Consider the following 20,081-nt stretch of genomic DNA (forward strand, 5'->3'; position numbering starts at 1 on the left):
ATATATTGAATTAAGGACTGTGAAAACATGTGAAAGTAGACAGTATGTCAACAAAACTAATATTATTAAATAAATCACATATTATCAGTGAATGTTACTTTATTTAATTTTAGAAATATAGAGAACAAAATCAAAATTTGCTAATTTTAGATAGAGCAACAAAATATTGAATTCCTTTTGAAAATTAAGTGAATCATAAATGCAAAAGTATTTACATGAATGTTCCAAGAAACCATGAATTAAAAAGGATGAGTAAAGGAGATTGGTGCCCTAGAACAAATCATATTTTTGTAATGATAAAAGTGTAGCGTAGTCTTATGTATGAATAAGATTTGATTGGAGAGAAAAGGGAAGTCAACAAATTCCCCAATCCGACAAGTTAAAAGAGACAAAAGGAAGAAGTTTTGTTAAAAAGTTAACCCCAGACAAAGGAGTAGATAATCTTAACTTACTAGCGAATGAGAAAATAAATTTAAAAATGAGTTATGCGGCAAAAGCAGACCAAAAAAGGAATTTGTAAAAATTAAGGATATTTAGAGAGAAGAGGGTAAAGCAATAACAGCAGATTTAAGTGTGCATCTAGATGGAGCCTAATCCAGCTTAGGGCGTTCTGGCATTGGACCCATCTTGTCTCTTCACTGTTACGCACTGCTTTACAGCCATCAACTTCATACTGTCAACGCGTCCTTTCTCTTATTCGCATCTTCTCGGATCAACCACACAGGTAAATGGGAAGCGCGTGGATTCCATTTCCATTGTGATGGAATGTTAGATTGAAGAGTGGAAGCTGGCAACGTGGGTGAGAGGTAAATGAGCCCCACAATATCCCCATATTGACGCCTTCTTCTTGTCCCTTTCCTCTGCTTAATTACATGTGCCATGACCCCATGTGCGGGCTTTCCAGATCTTGATCTTCTGCTTCCTCCCTCCCAAGCTCCATTTTGCAATACTGTGTGGTGACCCTCTGCCACTGTCTTACCTGGATGATATAGTTTCCAAAATAGTACATTCACCTCCTAAAGGAAAAAAAGAGCATTTTACTTCTACCGAAAGTAAACCTCAAAACACAGACAAAAAATAAACATGAGATAGTGCGATGGGTGCAAGTGCCTGTTACATCCTACAAGAAGTGATTTCTGAATCTAGATGCCTGTAAAACAGAAGCTTTTCCAAGCATGTGTTCCTCTTTCTCTGCATACATCGTGTGGTATTACAAGGAGATTCAAAGATTAATCCGATGATCAGAGAGTAGACAGTGAAAGAATTTATTTCCAAAATTGGGTCTGAAAAAACAAGGAATTCATTGATAAAGAAGATAAGTAGTTTGGAAAATATGTCCAAGAGATCGAAAAATCTCCTGGAAACTTAATGTGGTCGAGACAAAAATCTAGAGGAATACAATGTGTCTGTTTTGGGTTTTACAGTTTCTTGGAAGTTGACTGATAATAACCTTGTCCTCGGGAGAACCTCGCTTCAAAAAACAATAATACTCAAGTCCCTGTCATTGACAAGGATGAAGTATCGGAGAAAGGCACTTTATAATAGTTATTCTCTTAAAATTCTCGTGAAAGGTATGAATACACAAACCAGAAAAATGAAGACATGTCCGTATCTAACCAATGATGTTGTTGTTCACACTCCAACATGTCCATGTAGTATTCTTATAAAGTAAAAAGATAATATTTGATAAACGTGTTCATACTCATATATACGCATTTATATTATCATTTTTTGGATACATATACCTGTAGTGTCTTTGTAATTTAGACTTATGCTTCATAATGTGAAATATAATTAATCCCACAGTTGAATGCCAATTGCGCAATTTTAGACACAGGGCATTAGATAAAACTAGAGGAACCAGTTTATGATGTTAACTAAATTGCAAATATTAAAATAACATGTTGGCCTGCTTCAAGCTGCAATTCTAAAAGTAAAGAGTAAAAGGAGAAGGAAAAATAAAAGCTTTATAGGCATTCAACCTTCCCCTGAAATTTAATCAAGAGGCCAGAAGCACATTCCGATGCCAAGCTGACCAGGTTTATTGTATAAAAATTGTCAATGCTCCAAGGAAAAATGAGTCGCTAATGAACTAACAGAATAAGATGCAGTTTAACTGAGATCTTTAAGATTTTCATGCAAGATGTTCAATCCAATAACACAACATGTAGTTCATAACCACAAACCTGTAGCAGTACTAACACGATGCTAATATATTATAAGCAGGCAGCAATAATAAGTTGTTCTTCGGAGAAGATCGGCAGAAAAAAGCTGGAACAAAAACTGTAAAACTTTCAAATTAATTTGCAGTGAACTTTTTTTTCTTCTTTGTTGCAGCATATTTTTTTCTCATCTTCATTTTTCTAACAAATTTTTTAACTTTGTGTGGAGACTTGGCTACTGAGCTGTCCACAAGACTGATTTTTTCTGGCTTTGTAGGTTTGTAAACTTGTGTTATTGAAGGATCCAAAACATCTTCGGAGCACTGAAGAATGATGCCCATAGATGTAGCTTCATCCCAGAGCTCTCTTCCCTTCTCAAAATTTCCTCCTGTACAAAGCTTTGGAATAAGCACATCATAAACCGGTCCATAACCTCCCATTGAATTTTTCTTCATTTTCTCAAACAGTTCAAGAGCATGATTTACTCTTTCAACCCCACAGAGAATACCGATTAAACTATAGTAAAACTTATGATTTGGCATCAAACCTTTTCCAATCATTTGATCTACTATATCTTTCCCCTTACCAAACCTGCCGCTCAGAAATAACACCTTTGCCACAAGATAATAGCTGACCCAATCAGGATCACAACCACCATTTGTCATTGTTTCTAGTATTTGACAAGATTCCTTAACTCTTCTGGTCTTCCCTAGACAAGAAAGCAGTATGTTGTAACTGATAGGGGTTGGGAAAACCCTACAAGACCTCATCTCCATCATGACATTTAAAGCTTCAGGCACAAGTCCTGAAGGATTATGTCTAAGATTCCGTTCACAAAGGCACCTGAGGAATGTGTTGTAGCATAGCAAATCTGGGGTAACCCCATTCGCTTTCATCTCTTTGATAATTCTCCTAGCTTCCTTCACATTCCTCTGCACAGACCACCCGTAAAGTAGACTTCTATATATGCAAGGTTTTGCGCCTGTAATCTTGTCTCTGTGATGCCAAACTACCCCTTCAGCCCTCTTAGCATGACCTTTGGAGCAAAGGGCATTAATGATAGCAGTGACTGTAAATTCATCTATAGAACACTTATACTTGTCCAAGTTCTTGAAAACACCCAATGCCTGATCTTCTTTTCCCAGTTTAACCAAAGTATCAGCTACAAGACCAAAAGTCTCTGCGTCCATGACTCGACCCTCCTTCTTGAGATCTTCCATCAAAATATCCATGGCTGTGTAGTCATTCTTTTCAGCAAAAACTCGAAGAGCATGATTGTAATCCTTGTTTTCCAAACTATGACTCAGATTCTTACTAGACCATAAAAAGAACCTGAGTAATCTTCTAGTGTGTGCCTCGTGCTTACTAGAATCAATAGCCTGAGCTACAAGAGACGAAGTTAAAGAATCTTTAAACTTATTTAGGCTAAACTCCAGATCATCTAGGCCACCAACAGTGCTCACAACAACGCTGCAGAGCTCTTGCAACTGGGGAGAGACAGATATTGGCAGCAATGTGGAGTACTGGGAAAATGCAACTATTTGCAAATTCTGGGCACTCATAGCTTTAGACCAAGAACGTTTCCATGCAGGTTTGAGCAAGACGTGCATCATGAATCTCATCCTTGAAATTCATCAAACATGTTATGTGCAGTACTGTAACTCTAAATCTTCAGACACATGGCCGTGTGAGGTGATGATTAACAACAACTGTACGTTAAAGCAGGAAAATAGGGTGCTCTCATCCACAAAATCCAAACTTTAGGGACTGCAGATAAACCCCTTGTGTCTTAAATTTTGGGTTCGGAGCTGAACTTCTAAGGTCGGGGCCGAATATATAAATTACCAGGGTTGTCGTGTCAGATCGTTTGAAAAACGAAAAAACACGACTTTTGAAGAATATTAAAATATTGTAATTAATATTTTAATTATACTACATCATAAATGTCTATTTAATTCTATTTATAAATATGAATTTAAGTTTGCCATTCTCACAAGGTACCATAACAACATTTTTTTATTATATTCTTAATAATTCCAAAATACGAAAAGATTAATGTGTCATGGAATTATTCCTTTAAAAAATTATGAGTCCTAAACATGTTTTTCACTTTTTGAGATTAATATCTTTGGATTTCTCTGTCTTTAATTAATATTTTTTTTTCTTGACTTTCAATATCTTAGAATAAATATTCTTTATTTCATCTTAATTTCTTTTATTCTGTTAAGTAACTTCTAAAATGCTGTAAAAAAAGTCAACCCATTTCTTTTTCAGAAAAGGTTTGTCATTGGTTTATTTATATGTTAAGTTAAGAAAGTTACTATAATAAGGATAAAATATAAAATATAAAATTTAAGAAATTAAAAGTCAAGGAAAAAATCTATGAACTACAAGAAAAATCAAACACATTTTGAAGAATAAAAACACATTAAAGTCGTTAAAGTGATAGTAATAGACGTCAATGTTGCAATACCTAAGAACATAATGGTAGGAAGGCCAAATAGTCTTCAATAGTAACATTGTCCAGAGGCTTTGTTTGCTCTCCAATTCTCCACTCATGAGTTGGTAAATAGCTACAACCTATACATGTATTTAGATTACTACACCTAACCAGCATCAGAGAAATAATCACCAGCTACTTTTAAACTTGGATTTTTCCACTATAAACTAGTTTAATAGTACATAGTAATAATCACGAAGAGGAATATGCTTGAGCTGGTTGTAAAATTTGTTTGACAGTAAATCTCAGATAATAGTTCCAAAAGTTTTGATTAAACAAAAGTGTAACACTTTCAACCACTTGGGCAAGACCTGCAGCAGGTACACCTTCAGGAAGATATATATCTTTCTTTTTTTGAGAAAGTGAAATTTATGAGACCCCAGCAAGATTTTGTTTGAACTCCAAATGATGAGGAGGGTGCAGAGGGGGAATTGGATCAGCATCCTTGACCCTGACTCATCGACAGCACGTGCTCATCCACTAATAGTGTTAGATGAATTTTCCATCAAGATCAACAACAGTATCAAGTCCTCAACAGGCTAATTTCACTGCAGAAAGAAATTCATTGGTCCTTCATCCTTGTGGTCAAAGGTTGCAATTTGAGATTCTCAAGCATCCTCAGGAGAGAAATCTCTTGCTACATGGTTGTCTTCCTCCTCTTCATCATCTTCTTCATCATAATCAGTAGAAGTAGGTTGTCCATTAAGATCCACATTAACACCATTCAACTTTCGGACAAACTGTCCCCTCACACGAGGCCGCCTTTCTGCCAGCCGTTTTCTGTTGACATACCTAATTTTCTTCTCAAAACAGCGTTCTTTTCTTTTCTGTCTAAACTTCATCAATGCTGCTTCTCTCCTATCAACCTTACTTAATTTTACTTCACATGAGCTTGAACTTCCTAATGATGGCCAAGAATGAGTTGTAGAAATCTGACCAGGTTGTAAGTAAATGTTCATTGGATAATATGGGAAGGGTGTCATCCCACTTGCATGAGGAGGACACTGGGGAAGATGATTGTACTGTGCAATCACAGATGAACTAGAATGACTTTGGAGGTCCTGGATATTCTTTTGATATATTTGTGCTGATGATAACATAACATGATTAACAGCTCCTGAAATATAATATGGATAAACATGTTGAGCAGGATCGGAACCATGACTTCCATTTCTTGGATGCACTACTCCTTGAGAATGTTCTTCCCTGTAATGCTTTTGCTGAGAAACTTCCATCGAAGCAGGTGGAGTACAAGATCTCTCAATAGAGAAAGAATCAGGGATACTGTTGCTGCTGGGTAAGTCATCTTGTGAATGATTTTCAAACATTTCTCCATTTTCATGTGTTTTAAGGTCATTACCCTCCTGTTCACCACATGCTTGATTCACATGTTCCACCCTAACTTCTGTAGTAGTATTGTCAACATGAGCACTCTCTTCAATGTTGCTCTTCAGTGCTGTTGCTTTGACATAGGTGAAAAAGGCTGATGACTCTCCAATCTTCAGTTCACTCTTCTTTGGACCAGTTGAAAAATGTCCTGCAAAATTTTGGAAAATCACAGTGAAAACAGTCAAAATAACAAGGGTACTCATCACTTCAGCCAAACTTTATTCAACTTTAGGATCCATTTTAAACCGCGGCCATTTTTTAAATTATAAATGTAGAAAGCAAAATATGATGTGCAAGTGAAAACTACCAATATTAGTTCTGCTGCGTGATGAATGCTGCATTGCAGTACTATGTGAGTAATCATAAATAACAATGAAGCATGAACAAATGTATTTATTTGACTTTCTTGAGAAATAGTAGATATATGGACCAAAATTGGCTAAGAAGAGGCACAGGAAAAACTGAAGTTTTACAATAATGTGTCATTTTATGGCATTCAAAATATTGTCTTAAACATTGTATTCAATAAACATAATGCGCAAAATTAATAATTTTGTATTTTGAAAAATAGTGGTTAAAGGAAAAGGAGAAAAGACCTGTTCGGCGATCACTTATTCCAGGCACATCAGGCTGATATTCTGATACAAGAGCACTGGGAAGCTCCATCGCAATACTGGCGGCAGCGGCAATACTAACCTGAAAAGATAAATGCTTTACATATATTATAATGTACCATGTAACCACATCTCTGATCTACAGTTATTAGTAGTAAATCAGATATATCATACCTAAACGCCAGTAGCTGCCCAAAAACATTTGAGCAATGCTATATATACACCTATTTACAAATGTAAAACTCTCACCTCCTTTTCTGCATTACTGGGTCTATGCAAGGGTCTATAAACACTTTTCTACATGCATCAATACATAATCAAATGGCTCTATACATAGTTGTGAATTATCTAGTCTTTAGTATATAAAAAAGTATTTTCCAAACTGTTATTAGTAACTTCCTCATAGTTCTATTTTTGGCTTTCAGCAATGCTGTTTATTTTGGATACTAATTAAGACTTACATCTGAAATGGCGTTTAAGATTTAATTTAAAAATGCACTATGATTCATTTGCATTTATCAATTTTCACCGTACCAGAGACTTCAACGGTTTTAATTACAATTCAACTTTTATACTACCATCAGAATTAATATCCCTTTTCAGCGAGAAGGCAGTGACAAACATAGTGACGTGGACTACCAATTAGGATTATCATAAGTTTTTATTTAAATATTGATTTATTTCAGTTTATCTTGTTTCTTTATTCTTCCCTATCTTAATAAGATATTAATCTTAGAATGCTTGTTTTATTGATTAGGATAATTTTTATATAAGATCCTATTAATGATTGGATATCTTTATTTTTAGTTTACCGAATAGGATAATTGTTAGTTATGAAACTATCGAGTCTCTTTATTTTAATTTTATCAATTAGGATAATTGTTAGGGACATCTGTGTAGATTCTTAAAGGGTAGACTTGACTGAAATTTCATCATTAAGAAACAGTTTCCAGAAAAAACTTGTGTTAGTTATGGAGGGTTTCTGTCAAGGACGAGTCTGCTTCTCACTTTCATTAAGTCCGTGACTGTATCCTATGCAAAGGGCCACAACAGATAGAAGCACAAGAATATTTTTAAAAAAAGACATACTTTGAAGGGTTGAAAAATTTGCAAAGTAAGCTCAAAGTTGATTAGAGAAAAACACCATTTCTTGTATAATGGATTCAACTTCAACGTGACACACAAACTTATCAATTTCTAATTCTGTAAAACCCATTACATTTTTTCTTTTATTGCTTAAATATTGTTTTCTAACATTTACCTCTTGTTCTTGTTGGACTGATACTCCTGTCTCTGGATTAGTGCCTCTTTTGGACTTGTCATCTGTGTCATCAGAGAACAAGGTGGTACTGTTTGTATTGGCATCACTTGGATCTGATGCTACCAGTTCAAACTCATAGTTCAAGATGTTGTTCTCCACAACGCCAAGCTGCCAGAATAGAAATATCCATTTCAATTTCAATTTCAAGTTGAGAAGATCTAAGTTGAACATTCAAAATTTAGTAAAGAAAGTCGATACGCAAATGTACATAAACAATGAGGAAGCCAGCAAGAGAAGGGAAGAGGCTACACAAACATTCCATATTCCATTATGATCATTCCATGAAAAGTTGTGTTTATATATGATGAAGCCATGCGACATTTTCACAAGAAATTAAACTAATAATCAAGTCAGATGCAGTGATCATTAATTCATACTTTGCTGAACGCTTTGATTCAATTTTAACTTACCTCGTCAACAAGTAAAATATAGTTGACAGGCCATACTTAGTAATACCTATTTTATAATAAAAATGCTTTTCTTAGTACCTCTCAAAAAAAAAACTTTCGGCCATATCCATCAAGTTGTTTGAGGTGTACAGCACACAGGTGGATTGATTAGATAAATCTCCAAGCTTTCCAGAAAAACTTAGGAAATACTAAATATATGCTTTACACATTTACATAAACTATAATATTATGTAAAATCTGAATCTTGAACTCTAGTGCTTTTTGAATGGGGGTGATGGAAATAAGGAAGTAAAAAAAGCAATAAATGAAGATAATTAAAGTGGAAAATGAGAGTTTGGATTAGAGAAAAGAAAGTGAGAATGAATAGAAAGTGGGATAATTTAATTGATTATTAATAATTTAATTGATTATTAATAATTTAATTGATTATTTATTATTATAATAGAAAAAAGCGGAAAAAAATCCATAATCGATCACGGTCACAATTGATTATATGCACAAATAACACTTCAAAACACCTATTTTTTAATAACATAATTGATTAAGTTGCATCTTCAACTATAAACCACACCACCCGCGGCTTTCTCTTCTTTTCTCACCCTCTTGGCAAAGACATCAAACTCACCATCCATCCGTGCCAATAGTGGAACATTGGATGCAAACAGAGGCTAAGAGCATGTTTGTGTTGTGAGAATTGCCATTATGTTCAGTTGAATAATGTCAATCCTTTGTGAGTGTAGCATTCAGTTAAACATGCATTTGAAAGTTGGACTATAGTAAACAAAGACCCCAATTAAAGGTTATTACAATGAAAGTCGAAAGCTTGGAATAGAGATTCTTTAAGTACACAAGAAAGACAGCCATCAGTACTTATTTCATATCAGCATGGAATAGAGATGTTTAAGGACAGGTGGAAAACCAATAATAATATGAATAAACTCTATAAATAAGTTGGGAAATACATACCATGCGTCTCCTTCTCCACATGTGTGTCCACAAATTTAATAGTTCATTTGTGCGTAAAGGCTTCACTAGGTAATCTGCTGCTCCAAGCCTCAAACACTTTACAACAACGGATATCTCATCTTGTGCAGACATCACTTAACCCCCCACCCAAAAGAAAAAAACATTGATGAGAAACAGGATATAATTTGCCTAACATAAAGAGTGATACAAATTTCCTTAAGGCTTACTTATAACAGGGATTCGGCATAATTCTTTATCCCTTGTTATGTACTTCAACAACTTCATTCCTTTCTTTACCGGAAGGTCAACTTCAACTAGTATCATGTCTATATATTGCCTTTCCGCATTCAGTGCATCAATTAGTTGCCTAGCTGATCTTACTGAAGTTACTGTTAAGCGCAAAATATCCACACTAGTCATATTTTCAAAAGTTGCAGCAAGCAACTCTCTTCAACATGCTTAATTAAGGGAGGTTAAATATTCCTCTAGGAATCATCTTTCATGTACACCATGAACAAAAATGGATAAGGTCCACAAACGTTGAAAAGCAAAATAATTTGGATCGACCAGCGAACACAGATATTTGGACTAATTACACAAATTGATTTTCAAAATGAAAGCAAGTAACTCCATAATACATATAATCTAACAATTTAAAATCACCCTTTTCATATTTCTGACATCACTAACCATTCTAGAAATGAAAATTTCAATTCAACTTTTTTCCAAAAACACTAACAAACCGAGACATAATTCCAACTGTTACTATATGTCACCCTTAATCAGAACAATAATTAACACAAAAGAAGAAAGTAAAGGGGGGTTTAATTCATACCCTGATAAGAACACCCCAGAAGAAGAGTAAAAACCTCTTCAGAACTCTTGGAATCGTTGTCACACAACAAAATCCTCACTTTGCTTCTGTCAATAAAGCCATCGCCACTCTTACTATTATTCCCACCACAGTTACTTGCTTTATTGTTCAAATTAATAAGTTCCTCGGTCTCAGTTTCAGCATCCATCGTAACCCCTCTTCCCTGTACTAGAAAAAACAGCAACCCAATACCAAACCTCTACTCAAAATCAAATATTGCAATCACAACCCCAATCAAGACACATGATATTCAAAACCCATTTGTTCCCATCTGGTGATCGTTGCAGCACCAGCAAAATCCAAAAGTCTAGGAGAGGCGGCACACGTTAGCAGTTCAGACTAAAAAAACGCTTAATTTTTTTCTGGCCAAGTAGTGAGACAAGATGAACCACGAGAGTATTTTGAGCTGGGGAATGGGATTTTCAATCCGAGGAAGAAACAAAAAAGATGGTGGTGAGAGCTAACGTGAGCGTGGAGAAGGGGGAGAAAAGGGGCGTAAAATAGCCAAAAGGGTAGGGGTGACGTGGAAAGGAAGGAGAGAAGAGAGGTGAAAAAGCGAAAAGAAAATAAATAGATATGAGTGGGAGTGGGTTTGGATAGTTAGTTTGAGATAGAGAGAAAGCCACGTCACTCCCAAATCTCCATATTTTTATGCCGCCACAATCTCACCAAAATATCCCAAATCTCCATACCTCTATTTTTCTTCTCTTTTTTGATACATTACCAGTTTTCAGATTCACTCACTCCAACAAATGCTTGCATCAGCAACCAAATTAACTCAAACCCACCAATGGTGTTCTTGTTAAATGAGCCACAACCATACTTGCTTTATTAGTGTGTAATGAGAATGTTCATACAGTTACTTATTTCAATTTCTGATGAAAAAAAACAGTTTAATTAAAAATGTAAAGTTTAGTTAGTTAAACTAAAAAATTAAGTAGTCAAGTTCAACTTAATTCAACAATTTTTGTAACAGTTTATAATGGACACAATTTGTCTAGTTCAGTTCAATTTTTATATAAATTAGTTTAGTTCAAGTTATTAGTTTCTTTAATTATTTTTACTTACTTTCTATATTTTTTCAATATCTATTATGAATAAAATATTAAAAATAATAATAAAATATAATTCAAAACAATAAAATAAAAAAATAATTTAAAAATAATAATTAATAGTAACAATATACAAATAAAGAAAACACTAATAAAAATAATACTAATAATAAATATTTTAAAATATATAATAATAATAATAATAATAACAACAATATTATAATTAATTATTTAATAAAAAATAATTTATAATAATAAGAATAATTTGATATTTCATAAATATATCGTTTTACTTATGTAATAATTACTAAATTTTAATAATAAATTTCACTCTGTAATTCATCCAAAAAAGGGGGGAAATATTTTTAAAAAATTGACATATTATTAATCATTATTGTTTAGAAAAAGTACCTCTGGAAAGAAATTATTAATAGTCATCCACTTTACAAAGAGTTCATTTTTTTGAATCAATAATGCCATATTCATCCTGTAATTTTAGATGGAATTGAAGTAACCAGAAAATTAAAGGTGTGAACATCAGTGGAACTACAAACAAGAAATGGAACCAACTTTACAGCATAACCAATATTTAATCTATCAACCTTGGTGTGTAACCATTAACCTACACTTAAGTTTAAACTTACTTCTATTTGCAATGAATGATCAATTTTTTGGCAACTAATTTAATCCCTGCATTCTGCTGATAGTCATACGGATCTAAGGAAAAGAAGGCATCAACAAATGTCCCAGGCATGAACAAGGAACCAAGTTCTTCAGCATCAAATCTACTGAAGAGAAGTCTTTGCACTGCTCCAGAAGATTCTTTCTGATATATTTCTGTGGCATAAATGGCAACGTCTGCGACTACTGCTGTAGGTATGCTGTAAAATAAATGTTACAGAAATCAGAGAAATTCTAATTGAGAGAAATCCTAATTGTTTGCCAATTAGAAGCATCAAAGCAAAAACTTTGGATTAATTTCTCTGTCCATAGTTGATGGTATTCTAGAAGTTATCCCTACTTCATGATTTTAACAACTTAATGTCATCCCATTATCGATAAAAAGCATAAAAACAAAAAGGCTCCCCATTATATAAGGTTCCAACCAAGTGGGATCCAGGGAAAGCAGATGTACGCAAGCTTTACCCTGGCAAACATGGAAGCTGTTTCCAAGGTACCCATGACCCCAGGCGCTAGGTCACAACGCTGTAGCCTTACAGTTGCGCCAAGGTTCACTCTCAGAGCACCAAAACAATAAAAGCATAATCTAATGATTTAATAAAACCAGGAAAATGGACACAATATTGGAGAAAGCTTTCTAGGATGCTTCAAACCCCATCTCTGACACGGTGATCAGGTTAAACTGAATGCCCGGTTGTGAGAATAGTGTTATCCACCATTATACATGTCATGTGAGGCAGTAATTTATTTCGATAAAATTAAATAACAGGTCAAGAACTTACTGCAATCTGACAGTAGGATAGTTGAAGAAACCTTCTTTCCTAATGACAGCAGGCCTCCAATCAGAGATGCTACCAGAATCCACTGTTAACTTCTGAGCAACGCGGTCACATGCATCAAGAACATTACATAGAATTGGTGATGAATCAACCACAAAACTCAATCGTGGCCGGCCAGCATTATCAGAAAACCTTGTGTTTATTCCAAACCGCACTTTCAAATCAGTACAATGAAGATGAAATGGGAAACCTTCATGCAGTAATTCTATCCTTTGACTGCCATGAAAAGATGGAACAAGAGATGCATCAATAGAAGGGACACATACTCCATCAGGTTCTAAAACAAGAATAGAGCTGCTGCAAGGCTGAAACATAGAAGACGAGGAAGCCAAATCAGATGACTCTTGCATGGGTTTTTCCACCATGGAAACATCTGACTTAATGGGTTCTCTATTTATTTCTTCCTCCAGAGCACTCAAATTAAAAGGATCCGATTGAACAATATTAGGATCTGCAGTATTCTGGGCATCCCTTGTTGGGCTGCTCATTGCAAAAGAAATTATAGGATGAATTTTGTCTTTGGATTCAACAGCAGGAGATTGTAATACAGAACCCTTATTAATATTTAATAAGCCCCCCTGTGATGGAGATTTCCCATTACTGCGGCTTCTTGTTGTAGCATTTGGTGAAACCCAACTGTTTGCAGTGAATATGTCCGGGAGACTTGATTCCTATAAGGACAGAGATTATCATTATTTTTAAGACAAGTTCTCAACTAATGCTGCAAAATACATCACAATATCAGGCACAAAAGCTTCAAAATTCATATATACATAAAGATAGTATATTATGGATGGTCTGATAGCGGGTGACTTGATAAGCCCAATAAACTCTCGTTATAATATGTTCTTAATGATTATGATACCATATTAAGAAGTTGACTTTAAACTTAAGTCAACCTTATAAACCCGACTTGTAAGGTGAGGTTTTTGCATCACTTGTATACTATGAAATTTTTCCATCTCTAATCGATGTGTGATCTCGAACATAATAAAAAAAAATCCTTAAAATGCCTTCTTGATTCAGAAGACAGTGCAAGTATTAGGGTTCCTCGATTGAACATTTTATAAGGATATATGATATATCCATTGCTAGAGTTATACTCAGGTTATATATTTAAGACTTGTGTCTAATAAGAACTTCTTATTGGAGTTTGTTGACATAGTATAAAATATAAAATGTTGTGTTTTAAATAAAACTTGGGTCCTAAGAATAAAAAAACATTTTTATATCTTAAAAAATATTTATTTTTGGCAACAATCAAATAAAAAATTAATTGAAGTGTGGGTCTTATAAGACCCTTGCATTAGAGTAAAAGTTGCAAGGAGGTCGTAAGAGTGATATAGCATGGTAAGACCTGTAAAAAGTAAATCAAAACCTCATATAATAACTCTTACAATGGAAATGGCTTAAATAATCTAGTGAAGCTACGCAGTAAAACCTGATTCCATCCACATGTAGGGCACGTGTTAGGGTAATCTTGCCTATGTAAATTGTAGATTAACGATAGATTCAATACCCCCGTCCCCAAACAGACACAGCATGAAAATTTTAATGAATGTGACCGTACAGTGATTGAACCTATGTTAAAAGCCAGAAAATGCATCCAGGTATTTAAAGAATTAGATAAGAAAAAACCAAGGCAAAGAATCATCACTGGTAAACTAAAGGGAAAAAATAACATGATTAAAGTGTGCAAAACCATGCTAGCCAATTTCTATTAGCATTTATCTCCTACTACAAAAGAGATGTCATATTACAAGACCAAAATGAGAAAAAATGCTATTAAATTCTAACAACATGCTTTACGTCAAGAAACTCAAGTAACCACTAGTATTTACTTGATGACTTCAATCAAAGAGCTGATGAACTGAACTGATGTAAAGTTAAGAAATAATTTGGTTCTTCCTTCTTAGGTAGGATTCTGAAAAACCTTAACTATGACAAAAGTTGTTGTTATATCAACAACTGAGCTGTGTTGCCAAATAAAAACAAGACTTTGAATTGAAATTTACCAAGAATAGAACCGTTGCACAGTATTTGAGGACCTCAAGATTCATCCGAACATCATCTAAGCTCCTGCACTCCAGAAACAGCAGATATCAGAAAAGATAAAGTCAATACATTGAGAAGGTGGCATATGACAACATTTCATTAGCGTGTTACCTATGTGTCTGGCGTCCAAGTCCAAAATAAGTAGCAAGAGTAGCCATCTGCGTAAACATTAGTTACATAAACGCATGTCATAAAACTTAAATAACCAGCTGAAAGGAGAAAATTTAAATGGTAGAGCGAAAAGAAAGAAATGCATGCAAGGAACAGTGACATGTAACATGTTAACATTATTATGATTTATAAATTATACAATACCTTCATGTCACCAGCTCTTCTTCCAAACTTTTGAGTCAACAAAACTAGAGAGTCAATAGTCCCCTTAGGTTCAGGTGGCGGCTGATTAATCTCAGCAAAAGCATCTCTAATCCGAACACAGTCGAACCTTATGATATTATGACCCGCCCAAATCCTCCCTACACAAATTCACCACGCACAAAACATCAAAACGTAACCATACACGTTTTTTTTATTCTAAAAAAGAAACAATTTAAGCAGAGAGGCGAACAAAACAAAACATACCGTGAAGAAGGTCGTAGACGAGGTGAGCAATGTCGGCGAAAGTCGGCGCGGTGGAGACGGCGTTGGCGGTGATGCCATTGCAACGCTCGGACAAGGGGGAGATGACGGAGAGATTGGCGGGTCGGACGAGAGTGGAATAGTTGTTGAGCTCCGTGAGCGTCTTGGGGCAAACCAAAATGGCTCCGAATTCGAGAATGGCAAAACCCTGGCCTGTTCGAGTGGGAACGCTGGTCTCCACATCGAAGAACACTATCTCTGATCGGTCTTCAACGGGAGAACCCATTCACAGAGAATTCAACTGAACAGTGTTGTGTTGTAATTTGTAACGATAACTCAGAATTTGTTTGTTTGATTGAAATTAAAACGAGGTTTTATAGTGAAGGGGTGATGTTTGGGCTGGCATAGGCCCATGAATGAGTTGAGGTTATTACTAACGCACCAATGAGGTTGAATGACGGTGCAGTCTTGGAATATCTTTGCCAGCACTTTAACCAAAACACCAAGCAATGAATAGTTTACTGAATGTGTTTTTGATCTCGTTAGGAGTTACTCATTAGTTATGCTTTGCTTCTTCCAATAATTTTATGTATGGAATCATTTCACGTTGTGTTAAACTAACCATGTAAAACATCAACCACTGTTATTTTTATCATTGAAAAGCTTCTCCTTCTCCTCATCACATATATTGCCAATATATCTGCCAATTATTGTGTTTGATTGATTTTCAAGTAACTATACACTACCATGTATTAATATCTCTTAGTTTCCTTTACAGTTTTGCACTTTTTAAAGATTTTTTGTTTCTGTTTCATTATCATTTTTAAAGTTTAAGATAACATTAAATTTTTTGTTTGAACTCTTATTTTTTATTTAATTTTTAATTAATTTTACATACATGTATTCATTATAAATAAAATAATTATGGATATATAATTAAAATCAATTAAATTTTTTGTCTTCACTGTTTCTTAAAAAATTAAAAAAAAGAAGGGATGTAATATATAATTAGTGGTGAATTATGTCTCATTTGGAAGGTTACTAGAATTATCTTTTTAACATAAATTCACTACACTAAAGATAATAATTTATGGTACTTCCCTATATTCCTTTATAATTGTTGTTTTTTTATTTTATTTTTATATGTTATTTTTAAATTTTCAAGATAAAATAATTTTATTATGCACTAAAAATTGATTAAACCGAAAAGAAAAACCTGAAAGAAATATAAAAAATAACTTATTTAAAATTGTATTGAAAATAAAATAAAAAAATAATTTTTTAATAATTATAATGAAAAGAATCTTAAACTACTATTATATAGAAATAGACTACTAAAACATTTTAAATTTAAGAAACACACGAAGAATATATTTACAGTACATTTATTTTATTAATTGCAATGGGTTCTTAATTTGTCAACTTCCTTTTAAACATTTGAATGACATTGTTTTAAAGAAAAATCTGAAAGAAATATTAAAAAATTATTTTAATGGCATTGTTTTAAACATTTTCCATTGACTTGCAGGGAACTGTTTTTTTTTCAATTTTCAACTAGTTCTTAGACCAATTCTATTGTATAAGTCACTTCTCTAGTTCAAATGGACCTAGCGTAAAATCAGTTTTCTTTTATTGAACCTGTTGATCCAGTCCGATCTTCAAAACGTAGGAAATAACTCAACAAAATCAACCCTGTTGAAGAAAAAAGGGTCTTGCCTGACAAGTTTTTCTTGAAATTTAGGGTACGTTGTGAGAGTGGTTGAAGGAAGAAGAAAACTATTATGTAGACTGCAGTAAGTGTATTTATACTGCATGTAGCGAGCATACACTAATATATCAGATACAGAGCAAGATATATGTTCTAAGTGACAACCATAGACCGGACTAAAACTTACCGAAAGAACGCTGCCAAGAAGAATCAAAATGGACAGTGGGCAAAGTACAGGAAGGGTGGAGCTTCCCTTGCTCGAAGCTTCTACCATGCTAACACACGCATTTAGAATCCACTGGTGGACATCCCAAAAGAAAGTACGGATGGACCACAGAGAATGCTAGTGATAAGGGGTGTGTACCTTGGATATACCTTGAAAAGAGTCCGTAACAGCCAGTACAAGAGAAGAAGGATTTTGAAATTTTAAATATAGAAACCAGAAAACGAAAAGAATGGATCATATACATACATTAGTAGTGAACTAATTGCATTACCTGTTTCGGTTTCCTTGTTATAGCGTATTCTAATAAGAAATTTGACCCGCTTACTTTTGTCCTGTCTTGAGAACAGGTCAATGTTTCTGTCATCCCAGCAAGAATTCAGCATCATTTTCAAAGACACAGCACGAGAGAAGGAAACTTGTAGCAAAGTGAAAAGCATTCCTCCTCAGATTGTTTGCTTAATCAGAGTGATGGCATAGTATCACCATGGGTAGCTAGCACTGGTGGCACTAGCAGTTATCACCAGCTACTCCATAAACAAGAAAATAAGCACCGGCCTTCTGAAAAGATGCTAAAAAATTAAGTTCTTCTTACACGTCCTACACTTCAATGTCCAAGAAAACATTTATCTCTGATCCATAGCCTTCCAGATTGGCTTGCTTAGTGACATCATACAGGATTTCATAGATAAAATGTGAATGCTTATGAGTCATGTCGCCCGCGACAAAATTATGGACAACTCCATTAATTTGGATCCAACTTCTGCCTGGAGGCTTTTTCACACCCATACCAATCATTTTCTGCCTCACTGTAATGACATCCTGCCACCTTTGACCAAAAGCATATATGTTTGACAAAAGCACAAGATAGCCTGCAGCTTGATCAACGCTGAGCTCGGGTACTAACTTGTTTTCCACTTGTGATGCTAGATCTGAATTCTTGTGAATAAGACAACCACCAAGAAGGGCACCCCAAAGGGCATCATTAGGCTTTAAGGGCATAGTTTCAATTAGTCCACGTGCTTCATCTAAGAATCCAGCACGGCTCAAGAGATCAACCATGCATCCATAGTGTTCAATCCTCGGGTTGATTCCCCAAGTATGCTTCATGGATGCAAAAATTTGGCGTCCTTCGTCCACAAACCCTGCATGGCTACAAGCACAAAGAACTCCGATAAAGGTTATATCATCAGGACTTACTCCATTTACTCCCACACCATCACTAAGCATAGTTTTAAACAGATCAAGGGCTTCCTTCCCCAGTCCCTGCTTCGCAAAAGCCATGATCATGCTAGTCCAAGACACAGTGCTTTTCCAAGGCATATTGACAAACACTCGATATGCTTCATGAATGATTCCACAACTAGCATACATGTGTATGAGAGCATTGCTCAAGCGCACTGAGGGTTGCTGGTTCCTGGCTACAAACCACTGTTGAACATACCAATGGATCCATCTTCCCAACTTCAGATCCCCTAATTCAGCACACGCAGACAAAGCCGCCACCAATGCCACCTGGTCCAATTCCACACGTGCCCTCCTCATCTCACCAAACAACAACAAAGCCTGTCTGCACTTCCCATTCTGAGCACACCCAGCAACCATGGTGGTCCAAGACACAACATTCCTACATGGCATCGCGTCAAAAACCCTTATAGCCCCATCAAAATCGCCACACCTGACATACCCAGCAAGTATAGAATTCCAGCTAACAACACTTCTCTCCGCCATATCATCAAACACATGGCGCGCTCGCTGAACGCCATCATGCCTCGCATAGAAATTGATCAAATTTGTGTCCACAAAGACATTGGAGCAATACCCTTTTACTAAAACCATGGCATGCAGCTGTTCCCCTTCTTTTTCCAACCCACCTCGCGCACATGCACTCAGGAGAGACGAGTACGTGACCACATCAGGCAGAACCTCAGCAGACAGCATGTGGCTGTAGCATTGGATCGATTTCCAAGGCATGTGGCTGCGAGCGTAGCCTCTGATGACGTGGTTCCAAACGGTGGTTGTTGGGTTGTCCATTTTGGCAAAAAGGTGGTGGGCATGTCGGAGATGGCCAGAGGCAATGTAGAAGGAGAGAAGCTTGGCAATGAGAATGTTCTTGTGAGAGAGACCGTTGAGAAGTACTTGAGTGTGAATTTGAATGAGGGCGTTTACGCTGTTGCAGTTCTGTAATAGGAACAGCAAGTGCTCTTGAACAACTCTTTTGCCGTTTGCAGGAACCATGCCTTTGATCAACATGGAACCTCCAGAAATAATCAACGCATTCTAAACCACGTCACGTCTTTCATCTCCTTCTTCTTATTCAGAGGAACACCAACACTTCAAACAAAATACATTAGTTATATGTATTGCTTATATCTCACATGCATATCTAAATCTATAAATGTAAAATATTAACAGGAAAAAAAATTAAAAATTTAAGAGAATAAAAAATTTTCTCAAAACTAAATTTTATTCAATTTATATTAACATGTGGTTGACCATGTATTGATTATAAAAAAAAAAAAAAAGGATAAGCATATAAAATGAAAGATGTTTGAAAAAAAATAAAAATGCATTACTTAATTCCTTACATGATGTTGACAAGCCAATTCCTTAATTTTTTTGTAGAGTTATATGTTGTTATGACCCATTCTCACTTTGTTTAATAAATATAAACTTAAAAGTCAACAAAATTTACAAATGTCACCATCTTC

The 20,081-nt window shown here is 35.1% G+C and overlaps 4 protein-coding genes across 6 annotated transcripts; all 4 read right to left on the reverse strand.

The window, feature by feature from the left end:
- Positions 1–458: 458 nt before the first annotated feature.
- LOC137807750 (pentatricopeptide repeat-containing protein At5g61370, mitochondrial) lies at positions 459–3,996 on the reverse strand. Its single transcript, XM_068608529.1, has 2 exons — positions 2,187–3,996; positions 459–1,016 (listed from the first exon to the last, which is right to left on the reverse strand). The coding sequence occupies exon 1, from the start codon at positions 3,782–3,784 to the stop codon at positions 2,300–2,302; it is 1,485 nt and encodes a 494-aa protein (XP_068464630.1). The 5' UTR covers positions 3,785–3,996; the 3' UTR covers positions 459–1,016; positions 2,187–2,299.
- Positions 3,997–4,605: 609 nt separating this feature from the next.
- Positions 4,606–10,916, reverse strand: LOC137807751 (two-component response regulator-like APRR1). 2 transcript variants are annotated; one of them, XM_068608530.1, is made up of 6 exons: positions 10,198–10,916; positions 9,590–9,751; positions 9,363–9,496; positions 7,927–8,094; positions 6,648–6,747; positions 4,606–6,199 (listed from the first exon to the last, which is right to left on the reverse strand). In XM_068608530.1, the coding sequence occupies exons 1-6, from the start codon at positions 10,382–10,384 to the stop codon at positions 5,271–5,273; spliced, it is 1,680 nt and encodes a 559-aa protein (XP_068464631.1). In that variant the 5' UTR covers positions 10,385–10,916; the 3' UTR covers positions 4,606–5,270. The 2 variants fall into 2 exon arrangements, with proteins under 2 accessions (XP_068464631.1, XP_068464632.1); XM_068608531.1 differs by lacking the exon at positions 9,590–9,751 and having other exon boundaries at positions 10,198–10,707.
- Positions 10,917–11,769: 853 nt separating this feature from the next.
- LOC137807754 (protein NEN1) lies at positions 11,770–15,940 on the reverse strand. Its single transcript, XM_068608534.1, has 6 exons — positions 15,443–15,940; positions 15,179–15,336; positions 14,975–15,021; positions 14,824–14,887; positions 12,752–13,479; positions 11,770–12,169 (listed from the first exon to the last, which is right to left on the reverse strand). The coding sequence occupies exons 1-6, from the start codon at positions 15,723–15,725 to the stop codon at positions 11,935–11,937; spliced, it is 1,515 nt and encodes a 504-aa protein (XP_068464635.1). The 5' UTR covers positions 15,726–15,940; the 3' UTR covers positions 11,770–11,934.
- A 1,172-nt stretch (positions 15,941–17,112) lies between these two features.
- LOC137807752 (pentatricopeptide repeat-containing protein At1g05750, chloroplastic-like) lies at positions 17,113–19,736 on the reverse strand. 2 transcript variants are annotated; one of them, XM_068608533.1, is made up of 3 exons: positions 17,645–19,736; positions 17,335–17,522; positions 17,113–17,247 (listed from the first exon to the last, which is right to left on the reverse strand). In XM_068608533.1, the coding sequence occupies exon 1, from the start codon at positions 19,621–19,623 to the stop codon at positions 17,971–17,973; it is 1,653 nt and encodes a 550-aa protein (XP_068464634.1). In that variant the 5' UTR covers positions 19,624–19,736; the 3' UTR covers positions 17,113–17,247; positions 17,335–17,522; positions 17,645–17,970. The 2 variants fall into 2 exon arrangements, with proteins under 2 accessions (XP_068464634.1, XP_068464633.1); XM_068608532.1 differs by having other exon boundaries at positions 17,199–17,522.
- Positions 19,737–20,081: the final 345 nt, after the last annotated feature.

This window comes from Phaseolus vulgaris, chromosome 3 (genome assembly GCF_000499845.2).
Source record: "Phaseolus vulgaris cultivar G19833 chromosome 3, P. vulgaris v2.0, whole genome shotgun sequence".
Classification (NCBI taxonomy): domain Eukaryota; kingdom Viridiplantae; phylum Streptophyta; class Magnoliopsida; order Fabales; family Fabaceae; genus Phaseolus; species Phaseolus vulgaris.